At 35.4% G+C, this 19,950-nt stretch overlaps 3 protein-coding genes across 5 annotated transcripts; 2 read left to right on the top strand and 1 right to left on the bottom strand.

Annotated features, from left to right (window-relative positions):
• Positions 1-80: 80 nt before the first annotated feature.
• Positions 81-15,851, top strand: LOC141898631 (protein RRP5 homolog). Of its 2 annotated transcripts, none has more exons than XM_074784649.1 (47): positions 81-137; positions 934-1,058; positions 1,140-1,445; positions 1,655-1,813; positions 2,130-2,253; positions 2,330-2,517; positions 3,230-3,334; positions 3,434-3,643; positions 6,483-6,559; positions 6,662-6,718; positions 6,821-6,881; positions 6,986-7,132; positions 7,225-7,398; positions 7,477-7,608; positions 7,693-7,956; positions 8,056-8,130; positions 8,298-8,393; positions 8,475-8,694; positions 8,785-8,916; positions 9,004-9,143; positions 9,220-9,327; positions 9,442-9,509; positions 9,616-9,679; positions 9,762-10,001; positions 10,089-10,163; positions 10,258-10,353; positions 10,442-10,658; positions 10,784-10,918; positions 10,996-11,246; positions 11,329-11,396; positions 11,488-11,610; positions 11,697-11,790; positions 11,879-11,961; positions 12,049-12,111; positions 12,184-12,289; positions 12,368-12,448; positions 12,565-12,664; positions 12,745-12,970; positions 13,060-13,173; positions 13,280-13,378; positions 13,475-13,850; positions 13,925-13,993; positions 14,126-14,310; positions 14,565-14,733; positions 14,827-14,980; positions 15,063-15,228; positions 15,323-15,851. In XM_074784649.1, the coding sequence occupies exons 2-47, from the start codon at positions 936-938 to the stop codon at positions 15,495-15,497; spliced, it is 6,495 nt and encodes a 2,164-aa protein (XP_074640750.1). In that variant the 5' UTR covers positions 81-137; positions 934-935; the 3' UTR covers positions 15,498-15,851. The 2 variants fall into 2 exon arrangements, with proteins under 2 accessions (XP_074640750.1, XP_074640749.1); XM_074784648.1 differs by lacking the exon at positions 81-137 and adding an exon at positions 346-460.
• Positions 3,688-5,974, bottom strand: LOC141898632 (BTB and MATH domain-containing protein 36-like). Its single transcript, XM_074784650.1, has 2 exons — positions 5,563-5,974; positions 3,688-4,561 (listed from the first exon to the last, which is right to left on the bottom strand). Exons 1-2 carry the CDS (start codon positions 5,807-5,809, stop codon positions 4,101-4,103), a joined length of 708 nt encoding a protein of 235 aa, XP_074640751.1. The 5' UTR covers positions 5,810-5,974; the 3' UTR covers positions 3,688-4,100.
• Positions 15,852-16,188: 337 nt separating the features above from the next.
• On the top strand, positions 16,189-19,920 carry LOC141900103 (cilia- and flagella-associated protein 206-like). Of its 2 annotated transcripts, none has more exons than XM_074786838.1 (15): positions 16,189-16,261; positions 16,715-16,888; positions 16,971-17,054; positions 17,138-17,417; positions 17,505-17,663; positions 17,836-18,044; positions 18,153-18,245; positions 18,330-18,434; positions 18,514-18,600; positions 18,682-18,786; positions 18,878-19,020; positions 19,097-19,196; positions 19,282-19,428; positions 19,516-19,604; positions 19,690-19,920. In XM_074786838.1, the coding sequence occupies exons 2-15, from the start codon at positions 16,781-16,783 to the stop codon at positions 19,832-19,834; spliced, it is 1,854 nt and encodes a 617-aa protein (XP_074642939.1). In that variant the 5' UTR covers positions 16,189-16,261; positions 16,715-16,780; the 3' UTR covers positions 19,835-19,920. The 2 variants fall into 2 exon arrangements, with proteins under 2 accessions (XP_074642939.1, XP_074642938.1); XM_074786837.1 differs by having other exon boundaries at positions 18,126-18,245.
• The last annotated feature ends 30 nt before the right edge of the window (positions 19,921-19,950 follow it).

The following is a 19,950-nucleotide window of genomic DNA, read 5'->3' as shown; positions in this document are numbered from 1 at the left end:
TGCTCACTCACTCGCTAGCAATCGAATGTCTTCGAACGAAGGTGGCAGCACTATACTGTCCTAAATGCCGAATACGCACGTGTTTTTATGCTGTCGGTAATCTGTTTATATTTGCAGTAACCCTTCCGTAAAACAAGGTAACGCGCTGACATATACATGATTTAGATAATTCATTTCTCAAAGGCATATAATTTTCGAATGGGGAAAATTAGAGGATAGTTTTTGCTCTGGTTGACTGTTGTTAGTTGGTCATACTATTTACCGAAAATTTAGTTGACGCTATTATTCGCACCAATCATCATCCATCATATCCGTCAAAAACATTCGCTGCAGTGGCGTATTGCATGATTAACTGCTCTGTGCTAAACTTGGTTCAGTTAAGTTTAGTTGATAATTTTTACACTATTGTTTGTCGGTGACCGTCTGGTTTAGTTACGATCAGATATTTTCACAATGGCAGGTGATATTTTGCCAATGCAGTATTATTCCTGTTAACGCTATTTTGCCAACGGTGCGTTCTGATGAGAGACGAGAGTTATAGGAGGATAGAGCGGGATTCGAACCCGGACCAGCAGATTGCTAGCCTAACGTCTTTCCACTAGAACACTGAGCTCACTGCTTACCACCTCTAAGTTTTCACTAGATATAGCCTCACAACCCTATCCCTAGGGGTAAAAACGGACCCTAAATCTCACTCTAATCCTAAACCTAACCCTTTGGACCTTCTACACCCTAACCCTATCGAAACCAACCCTAAACCCAATATAATGATTTTATTGTAATATTTTATTAGTACCGGTATATCTTATTGTATATAGCTATTGGCAAAATAGCGTTAACTGAAATTATGCCATATTGGCAAAATATCCACTTTCTTTCACAAACCACATCCGGTACATTGGTATAAATATATATGATTTTCTTTACGATAAGAGATGTCTAAGATAATCGAAGATTTCCCAAGAGGTGGGAAGAAATCTTTGAAAAGAGAAAAAGAGAATGCAACAGTTTCGACAAAAAAGCATATACCTGATTTATTCAAAGCTCATCAAACTTCTGTAAGTTTTAATCAAATAAATCTATACTAGCCTCCTTCAACTTGATAACAATGTGAAATAGAGTTTATTAATTAATTTTAGGAATCTGATAAAAAAGTTGCGAAGAAAAGAAAATTGAACAAAAGAGACGACAAGAAAAGTAAAAAGGCGAAACTAGAAGAACAAGATGACGAACAAGATGAGTTCAAACACGTAGTTATAGAACGGCTCGTTTCACCAGCTGTCACTCAGAATATGTTACTGTTGGGTCGGGTGAAAGACGTCCAGGATTTGAAGCTGATCGTGAGCTTATCTAACAATGTTACCGGATGTGTTGCTATTACTGATATTTGTGATGTGTATACGGAAAACCTTCAGTCATTGACACAAAATGATTCCGACAAACAGGTGAGAACTATACAGATAGCATCTGATTTTCGTACAGTTGGGCCTAGTGTAAAGACAAACTCATTGAATTGGCCTAAGATTGTAGCCAAAATGGTTTTTGAAATGTTATTCCTTACTAAAACGAGACTGGTTCTCTAACCCAGTAGAACATGTTTTGGACGACAAATCAATTCTGAACCAACTCAATGTTATTGTATTCTTTTTCCTAGGACGTGTGTGGTTTACAAGATTTATTTGAAATAGGCACAGTTGTGAGATGTAAGGTTAAAGATATTACAGAAAAGAAGAACAAACGATGGTTTGAGCTTACTCTGAATCCAAAAGAGGTCAACCACCAGATAGCGGCTGCGGATCTAATGAAAGGAATGGTAAAGCAAATATTTATCAGTGACTCGTTTAAGAGTCCATTTTGTCACTAGCTCTCTTGGTTAGTTGCTTGTTACTGTTAACACAATTTTGCATCATTTTGGGAGCTAAAACCTACCTCGTAATAATTGAGTTTGAAAACTTAACTCCAGTTGCATAATCTTGGTACAATTCATTTTCATGGTTATGATGTCAGCCCTAGCCATTTTTTCGGGCCACTGGGGCACATTATTCATGCGTTTGGATGACAGTGACTGAAATCAAGTTCGTTTTCAGTTTTATGAAATTTTCTCCTGAAAAAATAATTTTTTGTTTCAGGTAATCGGTGGCTTTGTATCGAGCATCGAGGATCATGGATACATAGTAGATCTTGGCATTAAGGGCATTCAGGCATTTGTAACTACAAACGCTGCAGAGAAATATGTTAAAAACAAAAAAAATCGTAGGTCCCTTCGGATGGGTTAATTTTGTGCTAGATTTGTCTCGGCTTTTTGTAAATAAGTTTTATTATTGTACAGAAAAAGGTTTGGTTATTGGAGAATACCTGAACTGCCTGGTCAAAGATGATCTGAACAGACAAGATGGTCGATTACGTGTAACTCAGGTCGTTGTCGATCCTAAAGTTGTTGAAGCTGCTAGAACACCAACTTCCATTCCGTTCTCAAGTTTATTGCCTGGAATGATTTTGCAAACAACTGTCCAGTCGGTATGTATTACTAACATGAATGGATGATAGAAATGTATCCTATTTTTAATCCGCCTGTGAGTTCCAGTAGGTTATTACATTCACTTTTCATCCTCATTTCATTGACAGAATCCAGTTATTTTGGCGAGTGGATGTATCTACCCTAGAAATATCTACAGCCCAAAAACTGGCCCAATCAGATTCAAGATGGCTGACTGATGGTCATTGTTTTTCACCAAAATCTGTACTTTTTACGCTTCTTTGAAATCTTCATTTTAAAGGGAAATCTAGGGCCCATCATCATAAGGAAAATTGGTTGATATGACACAAGCTGGTCGTCGTATGAACACCAATGTATGAATGTAGTTCGTTCAAGGTCATTCATTTAAATAATTTTGTTCACCAGGGCCCAGTTTCATTGACTGGTATTAACTTAAACCTGGGGCTAACTCAATTCATTTTCAGTTGAATTAACCAGTGGGTTAAAGATGATACCATTGTATAGAACTGAGCCCAAGGTCTTTGAATATTAGAATATCAGAATATCAAGCATTTCAACAAGTGGGTATGGTTTCCCTGGGCCCCTAATCAAAATATTTTTCACTTGTCATGGGACAAATAAAGATAAGTAAGTTCCTTAAGGACTTGATGTCCATGTTTAGTTTATAGCGCTTCTTGGTTATATCTTCATTGGAGGGTCCTAAATTATTTGGCTTTTCTATCATATGTACAGGTTGCTGAAAATGGAATAAGTGTGAAATATTCAGATATGCTTAAATGTAGTATTCATCAGATACATCTTGCATCAGAAGTTTCATCCTATGAAAAAAACCAAAAGGTAATGATTTCTTTTTTAGATACGTTTTTGGATTTCTTCCTAAAATCTTTTTTCTTTTCCCAAAATGTACTGACATATGCCATCCATCTATTACATTAGGTGACTGCATGCGTGCTGTATGTTCATCCTTCAAGAAAGTCTGTCGTTTTGACAACGCTTCCTCATCTGATTGGTTCAAATCCACAAACGTCTGATACGCATTTAGATTATCCTCGAGGAAAGATCTTCAACAGTGTGAAAGTATGCGGCAAGATAAAAAAGCAAGGACTACTCGTAAAACTAAGCAAAGATGTCCAAGGATTTGTCCCTGTAAGTAATAAATCGTCCTGCTTAATGCTGGTATTTGTTTGCGAAAACTTGGAAGTGTTTGTTTTTTAAAGCTTTATTGAATAAAATTTTGACAAATAAACTATATCTTCAACCCAAAACCATTCCATGTATTATGAATAAATCAATGATAAATATCAATAAGGTTAACTAAAATTTATGCTACAACTGTAGTGGGTCGTCGTTACATCAAGTTCTTAGTTTGTACTACTCGTTTGTTACAATCCTATATATAAAGGGTTTCTTACCTTAGCTATTTGGACAAACCACAAATATTTTTGTGTGTGGAAGTTATTTTGATATAGTATGACTTTTTATCGGGCTATCTGGTGAGATGCCAGTTTCCTATTGATTATACACCGCATAAATGAAAATAGTTTGAAACTCCATAAATAAATAATGTAAATACTAAAAATGATTAAGTAATTTCTATAAATGATTAGTTTAGATTCTCCATTATTTGTCGACATTTCTTTCGGACTTCATCGCACATCCAATATGAACAGGCATCGCACGAGATATCTGAGCGTTGTTTGTGTGCACCGCGACTCTCATCGAGGCAGTCATATCTCCAGTGAGGACGGTCGCCACTGACGATTTCATGGATAGTTTTCAGTGCCTTTTGTTTCGTTTCAAGAGTTTGTATTTTACGTCGAAGCAACTCGATCATCGTCGTTTGTTCGAGTTGTTTGAATTCTGTTCGTGATTCTAGGTCACACAGTTTGACATTCGATGCAAAACTGATACATTTATCTAGTAGTTTTGGCAGGTTGTATTCCTCAGCTATGATCAAGTGCTCCATGCTAGGTGGCAGCGTTAGTAAATATTCTTCACAGTTTTCCGTTAAAACAAACATCTGGTATTCCCTCGCCAGTGGTAGTAACTTATAGACAGAATTCCCTGAAAATATACATATCTCAATCTAAAAGTATATGTATCATAAACTGTACATAAAATCAGCTAAATAAGAATGTTACTTCACTAATTTCAAAAATGATATAAGATATCTGAAAAAAAGCGTTTGATATTAGCAGCTGTGTTTTACTCACATGTGCATAATAGTAGCCACAAAATACAATTCATATGATAACGTTATTGATTTAGAATGTGAATTAGTGTTCGCCATTACATTGGTGTCCATATCTGAGTTGAAGTTTTTGTAGTTTTTTCACAACTTTGCAAATGGAAAAATTGACAACGCGTTGTCAAATATTAACCTTAAACTGTTATGTTTATGGGTCTTCAATATGAAGGCGAACGTAATTATTGTCATCTCAGGCTCGATAACAAATATTCAACGTGTGTTAGTAATCTACATTTTCCTGCTGGCTCAGCTGAGTCAACAATATGGTTCACTAATAACACATCAATTTATTGAAAGCTACCCAAACATCTGTTGTCATTAAATATTTTACTGTTGACTGTTTGTGGTGACTGTTGAAACAGAATACTGGTTCATTATTGTTTTTGGTGATTATGCTCTGCCAGCTAAAATGTCTTGAGATGTGAAACCGAAATGGTTTCCATGTACATGTAGGCAATAATACGGAACATCTGTTATAGCGGGTGGGCTTATGAACAGAAAAATCAATCCATCATCATTATCAATAAATCTCTTCAGTTAAAGCATAATTTCATTGTACCAATAAGTTCAATAGTGATGACTAACATGGTTAATGCATCTAAATTTGCAGCTGCCAGCTCAAGAAGCGCATGCATGATTTCAATATTATGTTATTTCTGCATATCTCCTGCTTAGATAAAACATTCAATTATTTTTGGTTTTAGCTGCATATTTATTGCATTTAGATGATTTCATACATAACTCTTTATTTTAGGGATTTTTCAACTAGCAAGTACTGTACAAGAACATATGTAATGAAAAAAAAATTTGATTTTACCATCAATTTTCTTGTTTGGTGGGTGTATGACTCGCAATAGTTCCAGTATATCATTGTAATCCTTTCCTGGTAGTTTAATCTCAGATGCGTGTTTCTCTTTGAAATCGTTCGTGAACATCGCTTCAAATACCGGCGACCACATCGACAATATCGTCTTATTCGCGTGTACGATCTTTCCTTCGACGTGAAAAGATATATCTGAATGTCTCCATGGTTTTGTGTAGTCGGGATATTTATTAGCCATCATCTTACAAAATTTCAAATACGCCGAGCTTTATGAGTTCTCCTCAATTTTACATATTCTTATTGTAGTCGAAAGTTATTTGGTGCCACTTATTGCGAAATGTATGTCGAGATGCCTATATGTATAGAATATGCCGTTATTCCCTGAGCTCGAGCAACATGTGTTTGTTTGATTGTACTACAGTACTATAGAAAAATCATTTGAACATCTGGAATAGTCCATTATGAAGGTGTCGATATAGGTGTCATCGAAATGATGTAGTCAGACTTTTTAGAATGTAAATACAGAATAATTGTGTTTTACATTTCTCATTGCACAATTGTTGGTATATTTAGTTAAAATACGAAAATCTGGACCCATTTGTGATGAGTTTACACTGTTTTGGACTCATCTATAGTTGTAGTCACCAGTGCATGTCCCACATGCAACCCATATGTGTCATACATCAATCCCTATACATCTGTCACATGTTATCCAACCCAGTCAATACTCAATACTGTGACAAATTTATAATTCTGATCAATATACATGTAGTTCACTTACCAAATTCAAATCTACTGCCCTTGTCTTGAATATCTATATGGGTTTACCTAGATCTAATCCATTCATAATCCAATTAAATATCTCACCAACTAATTGATCGCTTTTTTTGGGTTTGTTTATCTGAAATTATCAGGTTCGTGAGATAAGCGATGAAACTGTGAATGAAGACTCACAACCACTCAATGATTTTCATATCAATCAAAAAGTGAAGTAAGGATATGGCTGTCTATTTCTAAATCTATTTTGTTACATAATTTACATAATTCTTCATAAATATGGCTATTTGGTATTTTAAACCATTTCTAATTCCAGATGCCGTGTTATTGATTTCGATTTCATCGATAACCAAGCCAGGCTTAGCATGAAAAAGTGAGTAGCTAATAAACTAACTTGTTTGAAGATCCAGACTATATACTCCATCTTGACTATAAAACTATTATTGAAATTATTTTCTAATTCTTTTACTTTAAGGAATGTGATTGAAATGAAATATATGAGTCTTGCTGATATCAATATTGGGGACATTGTTGAGGTTTGAGTTATTTTGTTTTAAACTAACTGACAATAAATACTTGCGGGTAACATAAAATGTGAAACTAGCCCCCCTCATTTCAATGTGAAATATGGTTATTTTAGGTCACGATTAAAAAGCTAGAACCTAAACGTTTGGTGGTAAAGCTGTCAGATTGGTTGAGTGGATTGATCTTTCCGATGCACTATTCAGATGCCACCATACAGCATCCGGAGAAATTCTTCACTGAAGGTGAAAAACTCACCTGTCGGGTAAGACCAATATCAGTACACGCATTTTATGTAGTAATTTCAAATGATCCCAGTCTTTCTAAGATAAGTGATTAGATTTCTGTCCTTTTTAGATCTTGAAGATTGAAGGTCATAAAGCTATTCTTACAAACAAGAAGTCGCTGGTAACATCTGAGATACCTATTGTTAAAGAGATTAATGATTTCAAGCCCGGGAATATTGTGCTTGGTTATATTTTGAAGCCTTTCCAGAATTATGTTCTTGTCGGATTTTATAACCATATGAAGGTAAATAGGTGTTAGTTACAACTGTATCTGGCTTGTTGGTACACTAGTCACTGAATCTCAATGCCGGTATCATTTCAGGGTATTGTTCTGAAAAGAGAGATGAATACTGTTGGACTTGTTGATGCAACTCAGGTATTTCATAGTGGACAAGTTGTAAAGTGTAAGGTTCTTGATGTAGAACCTGAAGAAAGAGTGACATTATCATTCAGGGTGAGCATTACTCTGTTTTTTAACTAGGCGCAAATCATGAAAGGTGATGCATGCATGCATTGATATTTCTATCTATGATTGAAGCTGAAGGCAGCCGATATAGCAGCGTTTTCTGAAAAGGAACATAATGCCTTAGAAATGTTAGAGATGAACTCTTTGGACGATTGTAAAATTGTTACAAAATCAGATAAAGGACTTCGTGTGAGATTGATTTCAAGTGGATTGCCAGCGATAATTCCAAAACATCATTTATCCGATTCTCTGGAGAATTGTCGCCCTCTTTTGAATATGTACCAGCTTGGAGATGTGATCAAAGGTGCTATGTGTTGGAATAAGCACAATATTATTGTATCCTTTTATGTTAGAAAAAACCTTAGCAATCGTAGAGATCAGAAAACATAGACAAATACGTGCAGCCAGTGTTTACTGACTTTAACACTGTTTAAGACACTGACATTGAAGAAGTCTCTGATTCAAGCCAAGGAGAAGAACCTGATTCCTGAAAAATTTGAAGATTTACAGGTAATAGTGATTTAAAGATTTGTGTTTATTGCTGGATTTGAAAATCCTTAGAGGACCATTTGAGTTTTATGAGATGGTTATTCATATGCAGAGTGTTTGGTTAATTTAGCTTTTATGATGATTTACGATATTCCACTATTAACTGTTTTGCTTTTTGCTTTACACAGGAGGGTTCCTGTTATTCTGGAATCATTCATAAAAGTGAATCGTATGGTGTGTTTGTTTCATTACCAAATGATTTGCATGGACTTGTTCTTTCAAAAGTAAGTAAAACCTACGTAATTGTTTGCATAACTGGTGAAATGGTAATTGAAATGTAGTGTTTTGAAACTCTGTCTTAACAGGATGTATGTGACAATTACTGTGCCAATCCAATGAAAGTGTATCGTTTCTGTCAGTCGGTAAAACCAAAGATCATTGAACTCGATGAGGTGTCTGGGAGAGTTCGGTTTAGTCTGAAAATGAGCGACTGCTATGACAAAGAGAAGAATGAACTAGATGCAGTTGAAATGTTAGAAAACTGCCTAGCAGAACGAAAGCTCATATTAAAATCGGTCTTCAAAGGTAACTGAAAAGTTTATCTTTGACAAACCTTTGCAAATGATAGGAATATGCTTGATTGCTTTGCATTGATAAAGATTTTCTTCTCTCTAGGAAAAACAAAGTTCAGCAAATTGAAACCTGGCTCTATTGTTAAAGCTGCAGTACATAGTATTGATGGTGAAAAAATAAAATGCCTCATAAATTCAGTTATAACTGGAACTAGTTCCACCAAGTACTCAAAAGGTATGTGTGCATTTAATAATGTAAAGGTAAAATTCCATTATTGAGGTATATAAATTGAAGCCTTTGATTCTTTAATCTTCTTTCCAGGGACAGAATTTGAAGAAGGATCAGAGGTGGATGCAGTTGTGCTTGACATTGATATTCAGTCACATCTAGTAGAAGTTTCTCTCTGTCCTGAACTGGTGAAATCAGTCAAGAAATGGAAAACAAGCATTAAGGCACTGAAGGTACCCTAACAAATATCATATCCCAGTGTATTGCCATTTTGATGGATTTCTTATTATTTTAAGATAATCATTATAGAATATGAAGTCATTGAAGGCAGAAGTGCTTCTTGTCAAGAGTGAATATTGCATTGTGTCATTAAACGTGAATGATGCAAGCATAATTGCCTACCTTCCTGTTAAGCAGGTAAGTCAAACACTGATAGATTTTCTTACATATATCATTGAGATGCCCTTTCTATCTAAATTTCTGGTTGATGCTGGTCATTTGTTTCTGTTTATGGGTATGTATATTTTCTAGCACATGAATGATTTGGATGGTGGATTATCATTTGACCATGGAAAGTTCTTAGATGTCAAAGTGCATAGGTATGTGAAACATTGCATTTCAGTCTGTTTGCCTAAACTTTATCCTACATCGATCTGATGGAAAAATGAAAAATGCGTGTATTTAATTCATTTCTTTCTTATGTAGTTGTGCTGAAGATGAAATCATTGTGTCCCAGTTAGAAAGTAATAAGCCTTCAGCGAAGCCAGAAGTAAGTAAATCTTCGTTATTTTGAAATAGAACACACAGCTAATGTGTGATTCAGTAATAAATCATGATGACTGCCATTTCAGGATTCTTGCATCAGTGATAAGTTTCAAGCGTGTATAACGACTATAGTGAAATGTGCTGTTATCAAAAAAACCGATGATGGTCTTATTGTGAAACTCCATAAGCCATGCGGAATTCTAGCGAAGATTCCAAAATCGTATCTCACTGATTCTGCAGCAACTTCTGATTTACTCTTCACAATGTACAAACCTGGTGATGTTATTGATGATGCAGTTTGTTATACGCAGAAGAGCAGTGATCTGGTATCCTTTTCATACATATATAACAGTGCTGGAATTGTTCATCTAATTCCAAAGCATGCATTGTTCGCCTTAACATATTTTTACTAGATTCTCACAACTAAAAAATCAATGATTCAAGCAGCGAAGGATGGCGTGTTACCAAAGTCATTCGATCGAATCAAGGTATGAAATAGGTCCCTGAAGCCTTAAGGTTTATATTCCGGTATGTAGTTTCTAGAATTAATTGTTATACGAAGATCTTTTTACATGTATTTAGGTTGGACAAATATTGCCAGGAATTGTACAACAATCTAGTGATATAGGCTGCTTCATTAAACTCAATAGTGGATATTATGGATTGGTGCCTAATAAGGTTTGTTTCCATGTTAAATGAAATACAGCTGTTGGAATTTTTGACTGATAAAGTCATCTATAGTTCGTAAAATTGTCCTGTTTTGCAGTTTATTAGTGATGTAAGGGGCCAGGATCAGGTCTTTAAACCGTTACTTACAGAAGGCAAATCAGTCGCTGTGAAGGTGATGGAGGTTGATGCAGAGAAGAAACGTTGCATATTGAGCTTAAAAATGTCTCATTGTTTCCACCAGGACCCAAATATAGCTGTTGAACTGTTAAGAAATTATCTGATAGAAAAACGTCAATATATTGAATTCGCTAGAGGTATATTTTTATGCATGCAGAATCCTGTGGAAAAATAATTAAACGAATTATGTATGATATATGATTACTTATAAACTGTTATATTGATTTTCTGTTTGTTTTGATTGTGCTATCTTCTATTTCAGCGGAAAAATTATCAATCTGCAAGTATCAGGTTGGTCAGATTGTAAAAGCAAAGATTGTAAAGAAAACTGTCTCTGGTACTGTATGCAAAGTGGAATCAAACATTGGAGCTATTTGCATTTATGAGCACATGATAGGTTAGTTGATTTAACTTAGAATTTGTTACCCATGTAAGAATACAGAGCATAATACTCAAATCTCTTTGTTTGGTTAGGAGTGGATTGTGAGGTCGGCAACACAATGGATGCAGTTGTTTTGTTTATCGATTTCTCATCGAAATGTTTAGAAATATCTCTCGATCCGAAGCTTGTGAATTGTATACAGAATCGGGTAGAAAACAAAGCCAACAAAGTCATTGTAGGACAAGTTTTGAGCTCAGAAGTGCAGTTGATAAAGCAAGATTTTGCACTTGTGTTGTTGAAAGGCCATGCTGTTGGTAGACTTGTCTACATCCCGGGAAAAAGAGTAAGTTACAGATACCTTTGCAAGGCTAATTTAAATACAGATTATTATGTACCCGTTACTGGAAGTTTTTTTTTCTTTGCAGCATATGAATGATCTCCTTGAAGAGAAATCATTCCAGATCGGTCAAGTAAACAAAGTTGTGATAAAAAGGTGAAAAAGCTTTGACTAAACCATAATGTATCATTTAATGTGTTAATATCTCACGATTTGATTTACCTTTTAATAATGAAATCTTTCACAGTGTTGAGGATGAAATTATTGCTGGCATACAACACTATGAGAAATTGGCCGCTTATTCAGTTGATGCACCGTTGACTGAAAATCATTCTCATGATCTAAAAATTGGCTCTCACCACAAAGCCAAGTAAGTAAAACTAGTCATAGATATGGAATTTTGAGAAATTTGTTGTAAACGGTTTATATAACCCTGGGTATTGTATCGATATTTAGAATAACTAAGATTCTGCCATATCAAATGAACATAAAGATCGGTGATGTTCCTGGGAGAGTGTATGCTACAGAGGTTTATGACAACCCTCAACGGGTATGTTGTTTTGTGTGCTGGTTCCAAATGATATATTCTATTTGAAACCGGTAATCAGGATTTATGTTCCAGTGAAAATTCATTTCAGGGAACAAAACCATTCAAGAAATATTCAGTCGGTAGAGAGATAGAAATAGTTGTCATTGGTTTCCGATGTGTACAAACGCAAGTGTAAGTGCTTCGTTCTGTTAAAGTGTTTGTTGTCTGCAATCTCTCAAAAACATTTAGGACTTCATCATTGTTAATATCTTATTACAGGAGGTTAGCAATAACTCATCCCGGGGTATCTGTTTCCATGGTTGACTGTAGTCTGAGGCCAAGGTCAGTTTGCTATACAATTCAATAAAACAAATTGTGCATAATCTACTACTAAATCTTACATATTTTTTACAGTAAACTATCTGGGGAAATTACAAAGAAAAGTTTATTAGCTGCCTATGAACAGTCTCCTGGAGGCATGTTTAAAGCAGGCGATGAAGTTCAAGTCTTTGTTACTGAGGTAATGTATACCTACCTATGTTGAGACTTGCAGGTTACAGTTAGGATTGAATTATTCTCATGAATCCTTCTATTGTAGAATGGCAAAGTGATGGATGTTAGAGTAACACCACAAGTGTCTGGAAAAATATTCCTTCTCAACCAATCAACAGACTTAAAGGTAAGATCGAATACTGTAATTGATCTAAAAGATCAATGTTTCAATCTATAATTGTCAATTCAAATATTCTTTATTTGTGCTAGTTCCTCAAATTGGAAAGTTGAATTTCTTTACAGGTATTGCAACAGCCCAAAAAAAGTTTTCACATTGGTACGATTTGTAAAGCGACCGTGGTTAGAACTATAAGTGCGAATCATCTAGAATTATCCATGATTGGTATGCAATATTAATTGTGATAGAATTTGGGTATGAGTATGTTTCGACCAGTTGATCACTTAAATAACTCTCCTATCCAGGTCGCATTGATATCCTTCCTTGCTCAGTTACTCACTGTCAAGTGACAGAAGTTACGAGTAAAGGTGCATCGGTATTGCTGGCTAATGGTATGATTGGTTTTGCAAGTATTGATGAAGTTGGTGGTGTAAGGTGTCAAAAAAGATTGAAACAAAAGAATTTAACTCAATGCTTTATTTTCGGCCAAGATAAAGAGAAAATATGGATAGTGTCACTTCTACAAGAAAAGTAAGTTCATATCAACATTTTACTGAAATCTAGGATCAAAGAATTAAATCAATGACAAGATAATTGATTAAGTTTTGTCATCCCTTTAGGATTAACTCCACTTTTCACCAAAATCTGGATGAGAAATGCTTTAATGACTTCAAAGTTGGGGATGTACTTGATGCCTACATTAATGCATCAACTCCTAATGGGAAATCAGTGTGGTATGTATCCCTACTTCTTATCATAGACAAAATATATTGCGTTTATCACTTCATAAAAAGCAAAATAAATCTTTCAATTTATGAACTCTAATACGCACCTTTTTAGGTTATCGAAAAATCAACTTGGTCAGGTTAACTTTGAGAAAATGTGCAACGTTGGTAAAGATTTACCGTTTGGTGCCCGTGTTGCTGTCAAAACCCTCAGGTACACTTCCAGTCATTTTGTACATTTTAGAACAGATTTCATTTGATAAAATATGTATTGTACAATCATGTTTTTTTCATTCGTACAAAAATTTAGTTTACACAAAAGCGATAAGAGCATTCAGATATCAATGTTAGAAGAAGACACAGGTGTGAAAGTAGAAGTATGTGAACCATCTGATAGACAAGAATCTAGGAAAAGAAAACGTACTATATCTCAATGTAGCGAGACAGATTATAATTCTGAAAAACCTAAGAAGCAAAGAGAGAGATTGCTATCCGTCAATGAGGATGAAGACAGTGGTGTAGAGGATATTAATGAACAACACAATAAAAAAGGCCCGTTAAGATTAACACTTTCAACAGATTTTTCTTGGGATAATTTGTACAAACCACCGGCACTGATCGCTACTAAGAAAAATGATGAATCGGAGGACTCTGAGAGCGAATCCGATGAAGAGGAAATAGTGCAGGTATGGGATGTTCCGTTGATAGATGCGTATAATTTTTTGAAGATTTTTGTAAAGCCTTGAATTCACATTTTCAGCCCATTCAAAAGAAAACTAAGAAAGAAAAGGCAAAAGAAAAGGCTGAAGAAGAAAAAAAGATTTTTGAGGTGTGTACAGTAGAGCCTTGTTCAATTCTGAGTTTAAACTGGAAAATGTAATGTTAACCTGAAGTATGTGATAGGATCTATTGATGTATACTGGGTAATTCATTTATTGCTGATGTATTCACTGTATTTTAGAATGAGAAGTTGGCACTTAAAGGTCAGAATATACTAGAAACAGCAGCCGACTATGATCGACTTGTGCTCCAATCTCCAAACAGCTCAATTGTGTGGATCAGATATATGGCTTTCCATTTGGAGACAGCCGAAATCGATAAAGCACGCGCCGTGGCAGAACGTGCTCTAAAAACCATCTCATTCAGGTATGTTCAAATGTTAAAATTGAGTCATATGTGTATGGCCAAAAATTCATTTAGACTAGTCTAGTTTTGGTGTGACCAATTAATGTTACGAGACTCTCAGTAGTGAGTCGTCAAATGATTTATAGAACCACAGTTGTAGAGTGAATCGCGATGATTAAAACTTCATTGTTGATTAATGATATATGTTTCCTTTAATTTCCGCCATTCAGTGCTGGTTCACTGCTGTTACTATATTGGTATTTGAATCATTTTAGGGAAGAGCAAGAGAAATTGAATGTATGGGGTGCTATGATGAATGTTGAAAGCACTTATGGCTCCGAGGAAGACTTGAAAGCTGTATTTGATAGAGCTGTACAACATAATGAGCCCTTCGAAGTCTTCCAACAATTGATTGGAATTTATATCAGTTCAGAGAAACACGAGGTAAAGTGAAAATGATTTGATTTCTAATGAAAATAGTGCGTTATTGTTTGACGAGATGAACCGGTTATTCATCATTCACTCTCGTTAATTCAGGCTGCTGAATTGCTGTACAACAAAATGTTGAAACGGTTCAGTTCTCAGAAGAAAGTTTGGGTGAACTTTGGTTTATTTTACTACAAACAGCAACGATTTGATTCCGCAAGAAAGTTATTGCAAAGAGCTCTGAAATGTCTGGAGAAAAGAGATCGTAAGTTTGAGGGATTTTTACATCAGTATTTTTCAGCAGATTCCTTGGTAAATAGATAACAGTTGTCAATTTTGTATTTTAGATGTTGAGATTATATCCAACTTCGCCAAACTTGAATTCAAGCACGGAGAACCAGAAAGAGGCATCACCATGTTTGAGAATATTGTCAGTAACTACCCCAAACGAACAGATTTATGGTCCGTGTACATAGACATGTTAATTTTGCAAGGAGATATGAAACCAGTTCGGTAAGGAACTAAACCTAAAGTTAGTTAACATTGTGACAGAATAGATTTTATTTAGTATGTAGTAATATGTTTGCGATTCCGTCCTTATTTCCAGAGCCCTATTCGAAAGAGTGATAAATCTTGGCTTTTCCGCCTTCAAGATGAAATTTTTCTTCAAAAAATACATGGAGTTTGAAAAGAAATATGGTGATGAGGACAGTCTGAATTTGGTGAAGCAAAAAGCGATGGACTATGTTGAGAATAAGGCAGCTTCAGTTTTAATGACTTGACAATGTTGATATTCAATTTATATTCAGTCCCATTAATGTTGATAACCACATGTATATCAAAGTCAAATGATTTTTTAGTGTACATTATATCTAGTCATCAAAATGCGAACAGTTGGGCCAGTCTATGAACGCACATCAGAGCTTAAAAAACTGTCTGTCCCAGAAAAATACTTTACCTTTTGGGAATTCCTACCATTGAGGATGAATCATTTTGCCATCTGGAAAATGGCTTATTTCTTATTTGCTCCATTGTGCCCGATTCAGTAAGTTGATGTTAAAGCTTATATGACTAAATAGTTAAATGCCTGATGACTGTCAAGAATTGTAAATAAAAGCTCAATTGATATTGACGAATATGGTGGTTTCTTTTTGTGGTTCCTTTAAAACAAGATTCCAGCTCAATGTAGTGGTTGATAACAACAAACCCTGGCAAGCGAAATCTTCCCGTGCGGTTTACGGGTGAAAATATGAGAAAAACCTCTATTTCTTCTGTTAAGTATAGTGGTGATATTGAAATATGAGAATCTCAATTCATCTCGACCGTCAAGTGCTGCCCCTATACATATCATTAGCGGTAAACAAATGAACTAACTCTTGTAGCAATATTCATACTGCGGTGTGCGAGTCAACGATATATATATAGGGGCAGCACTTGACGGTTTAGATTTACTTCCGGGTTTGGTTTCCATGACTTGAATGTAAACAATTTCATGAAGTTGCATCTGCACATTGAAAAGCGCTTAAAGCATCCGTTTTTGTAAAAGGTGAATATGTAATAATCAAAGTAATTGATAGGCCCTAACTTCAGAGATATTGATAGGCCTAGAAAATCACCAAATCATCACATCTGTCAATACCATAATAATAGAACGATAACCACACACAAACGTGGTGAACGGATATAAAAGATAAAAACCCACTATCTACAGAAAAGAATTTAAAAACAAGAATTTATTTATTCAATCTAAAGTATATAGAAGACATGACGTTTCGATCTCACCCTAGAGATCATCGTGTTAAATTCTTTTAATCTGTAGATAGTTGATTTTTATCTTACTTAAGTTACTGTCAATACCAACTTCATCCAGAAGTCTTTTTCGTAGAGCAAGAGAAGAGGGTCTACTTAACCCCCCCCCCCTACCAGCCAGGCCCTAAAATCATATTGCCTGCTAAGTGATTAGAGTGTTCAATTTCCTTTTCTTACTTTTATTTCATAGTTATACTCTGTCAAGTCCTGATCCAACAGTCAGAGTGTATTTTGCTGTCATTTGACATATTTCAAGATGTCACGGGCTCAGGCGGAAAGTGTCATTAAAAATATAATTAGAGAAATTGCTCAAGAATGTGCCAGTAAAGGACAAGCAGTTTCTGAAACCCTTGTTGCATTTATGGTATGTATACTGAGACGAGTAGTTCACTAGTATCAATTTTCTTCGAATTACTTCGATACATTAAACTATGTGCTTTTTTTAGGTAAAAGCTGTTGTATTAGATCCAGTGAATGAATTTAACGTTGACCGGACTCTCACTAAAGATGATGTCCAGAAATTGATTAAGGTAGAAAATGAATTGTCTACTCCTATCCCTTGTCTGGTCTTGTAGGTAACTAACTGGAAGTAACTATTGGATCTATTTTTCAGCTGTGTGTGGACCGTCTAATGGACACTCGTTCACCGGCTTTAGATACAATCAAAATGCAGGTGTACTTCGACATGAACTACACAACAAGATCTGATTTCCTCGAGGAACATCGACGCGTATTAGAATCAAGACTTCAGCCTGTAATCAGAGAAATAACAGACAGTCGAGCGAGAACAAGGGAAGAATTAGAAAGCCTCTACAGGAAGATTGTTTCCGCGGTGTTGTTAAGGTCTGGATTAGGAAGTCCTACAGATATAGCAGTTGTCAGAGAAGCTACTGGTAAATATAACAAAGTCTTCGTTTTTTACATTCGTTATGTTATGGTTCTTGAAATTTTAATTTTGAAGCCTTGATTTTCCATCTCAGCTGCTCTTCAAAGTGTATTCCCACAAACGGAACTTGGAACATTCATGTCACTTACCAAACGTGATAAGGAACGTCAATTACAGGAACTTACGCAGATTGTCACTGGTATTCGCTTGTTCAACAAGGAGTGTGGCAAAGGAGGTGAAGGTATAGATGATTGTAAGTATCATTAGTATTATAGTTCTTTCAATAACGTCAGAACTTAATGATCAAACACAGATGAACTTTCCTTGCATTCTTTTAAATATTTGAACTTTATATATGGTGGTCAATGCCCCAAATTTCTTAGCATGACTAAATTTATGAAGAAAAATATAATGTTTGATTCCAGTGCCGGCAATCCTGAATGAAGCAGTTCCTGCTACTACACAGAATGTTGATGCAGAAATTCAGCAGTCTTTGAGAGTATCTGATCGCTACACGGCACTACTGGAAAAGATGCGTGAACAGGATTCAAAACAGTCAGGACCTTCTGACGGACTGTTGAAAGAGGCTTTAATCAACAGTAGACAACATGAAGCTTATCTACGAGTTATACTAGTAAGTAAACTCAATGTATTTCTTTAGTTATGAAATTGATTCTTTTATTTTTGCTTCATTGCTGGAAATGTCTCATTTCAGAATGATATTATTGCCTGCGCTCAACAGGTCGAACTGCTTGAGCAACAGCTAGCAGCTCGTATGGAACAACTTCAAAATACAGTCCAGTCCAAGACTGCTGTTCCTACAGCACAGGTTTATGTAAGCACTGAAAATTATTTGATGTTTCCATGACATTAGCTGTAAAATTGTGCCATTATATAATGTAAATTTCTGATATTTTAGCCCCAGTTTATAAACTTATCCCAGCTGTGGTGTGGATTCCAAGATGAGATGGTATTATTAAGTGTACTCAGCAATATTCTTGCCAGTTTAGAACCATTTACTCGTGTAAGTGATCAATTGACCAATAAGAGTTGTGCATTTTTCACAGTTGGTACAACACAGACAAAGTCATTTATTTCCACAGGGTCAAAGAGAATTGTTTAGTGATGAATTCTTGGCTCCATTCCTGTCTGATGTCGTAATCAAAACAGATGAAGAGAGGATTCAAGAGGTAAGGCATATTCATTATAACATCGTGACCTAAGTATGAAATGAAGCTACAGAACTGATAAAAGCTGCCCTTTATTTTCAGACTAGCATACCCGAAGAATGTATTAATCCTGATGAATTCAAAAAGCAGGAATGGCTTTTCCCAGAAACAACCAAGAACTTCAATAGGCTACCTTTAAGCTACAAGGTAGGTAAAAACTGCACTGATTGTATATTTGGATTAATATGCTTCCCTACATTACATATTACATTACATATTTTCGCATTCTAATGTGTAGGGTTACTGTGGCTGGATACTGGTTACATCGGATCGTCTACTAGTACCTGCTAATCCTCAGATCGGTGTTTTACGTTATCGTGATAATTATTTTTCTTTCTCATCAAGAAAAGCTGCCGTTGAATTTGCGTCGAACCCTGATTTGTAAGTAGAACTCATGTACAAACTAGCCGTGGAACTTTCTGTGTTATTTACTGATAATCTATTGAATCGTTTGCAGTTACATACAGGCTGTAGCAGATGCTGCAAAACGAAGCCCTGAACTCATCCAGCTATTAGAGCTTCATACTCAGTTTGCTACAATTACACCTTATTCACAGGTACGTAATCTCAATCAAGTGACCCTAGTTTAGTTATTTGTTCACATCGATTTTCTTTTAAAGTCAACTATTTGATGGTTTTTAGGGCAAGGAAAGTGGTGGTAAAATGATAGAGAAACCGGTCACAAAATGTGACAGCGGGACACAGACCGATACTCACATTCTCGAATCAAACATCGTTAAGTCTTATGAATGGAACGAATGGGAGCTACGTAGGAAGGCAATCAAACTGGTACGTAGAATATCTTCTAATTTTGAAATGAACTGAGGAAAATACATATGAATTCACTACTGTTTATGTGTCTCTTCTCAATTCTAGGCAAATCTACGAACAAAAATCACTCATTCAACTCAAACAAATTTGAGCAATCTGAGAAGAGACAATGTAACGCAAGTCTATTTACCAAAGTAAGTACATTAATCATAAATATGTACATTGTGCCAAGTATTCATCATACAGGTTTTAATCATGAATGTTTTTGTCTTGTTTCAGGGACCAATACTCACAGACCAAACAAGACAACTATACTAATGTACCGAAACCACAAGTTTTCTTGGCAGGACTACGTGGAGGTGGTCTTAGTAAACCGACAGAGATGACAAAAGTAGATCTTACCATCGACGTCGATCAAACATAAGCTAGCTATTAGATAGAGATGTATTGAAAATTAAGATTATTCTAATGATGTGTTAACTATGAAGAGTATTTTATTAAATCATTAATCATCATACAACAGACTTATTTTTAAATCAC

Source organism: Tubulanus polymorphus, chromosome 2 (genome assembly GCF_964204645.1).
Source record: "Tubulanus polymorphus chromosome 2, tnTubPoly1.2, whole genome shotgun sequence".
Classification (NCBI taxonomy): Eukaryota; Metazoa; Nemertea; class Palaeonemertea; order Tubulaniformes; family Tubulanidae; genus Tubulanus; species Tubulanus polymorphus.
Note: the sequence above shows the minus strand (reverse complement) of the source record. Positions and strands in the feature narration are given on the sequence as shown.

Excerpts from the sequence above, each read along its gene's own strand:
- LOC141898631 (XM_074784648.1), top strand. Across the intron at positions 2,518-3,229 it reads TGCAAACAACTGTCCAGTCG|GTTGCTGAAAATGGAATAAG; the intron begins GTATGTATTACT and ends TCATATGTACAG. Across the intron at positions 12,112-12,183 it reads GACTGTAGTCTGAGGCCAAG|TAAACTATCTGGGGAAATTA; the intron begins GTCAGTTTGCTA and ends TATTTTTTACAG.
- LOC141898632 (XM_074784650.1), bottom strand. The coding sequence starts at position 5,809 with ATGATGGCTAATAAATATCCCGACTACACAAAACCATGGAGACATTCA. Across the intron at positions 4,562-5,562 it reads ACCAAACAAGAAAATTGATG|GGAATTCTGTCTATAAGTTA; the intron begins GTAAAATCAAAT and ends GTATATTTTCAG.
- LOC141900103 (XM_074786837.1), top strand. The coding sequence starts at position 16,781 with ATGTCACGGGCTCAGGCGGAAAGTGTCATTAAAAATATAATTAGAGAA. Across the intron at positions 18,246-18,329 it reads TTCCTACAGCACAGGTTTAT|CCCCAGTTTATAAACTTATC; the intron begins GTAAGCACTGAA and ends CTGATATTTTAG. Across the intron at positions 18,787-18,877 it reads GGCTACCTTTAAGCTACAAG|GGTTACTGTGGCTGGATACT; the intron begins GTAGGTAAAAAC and ends TCTAATGTGTAG.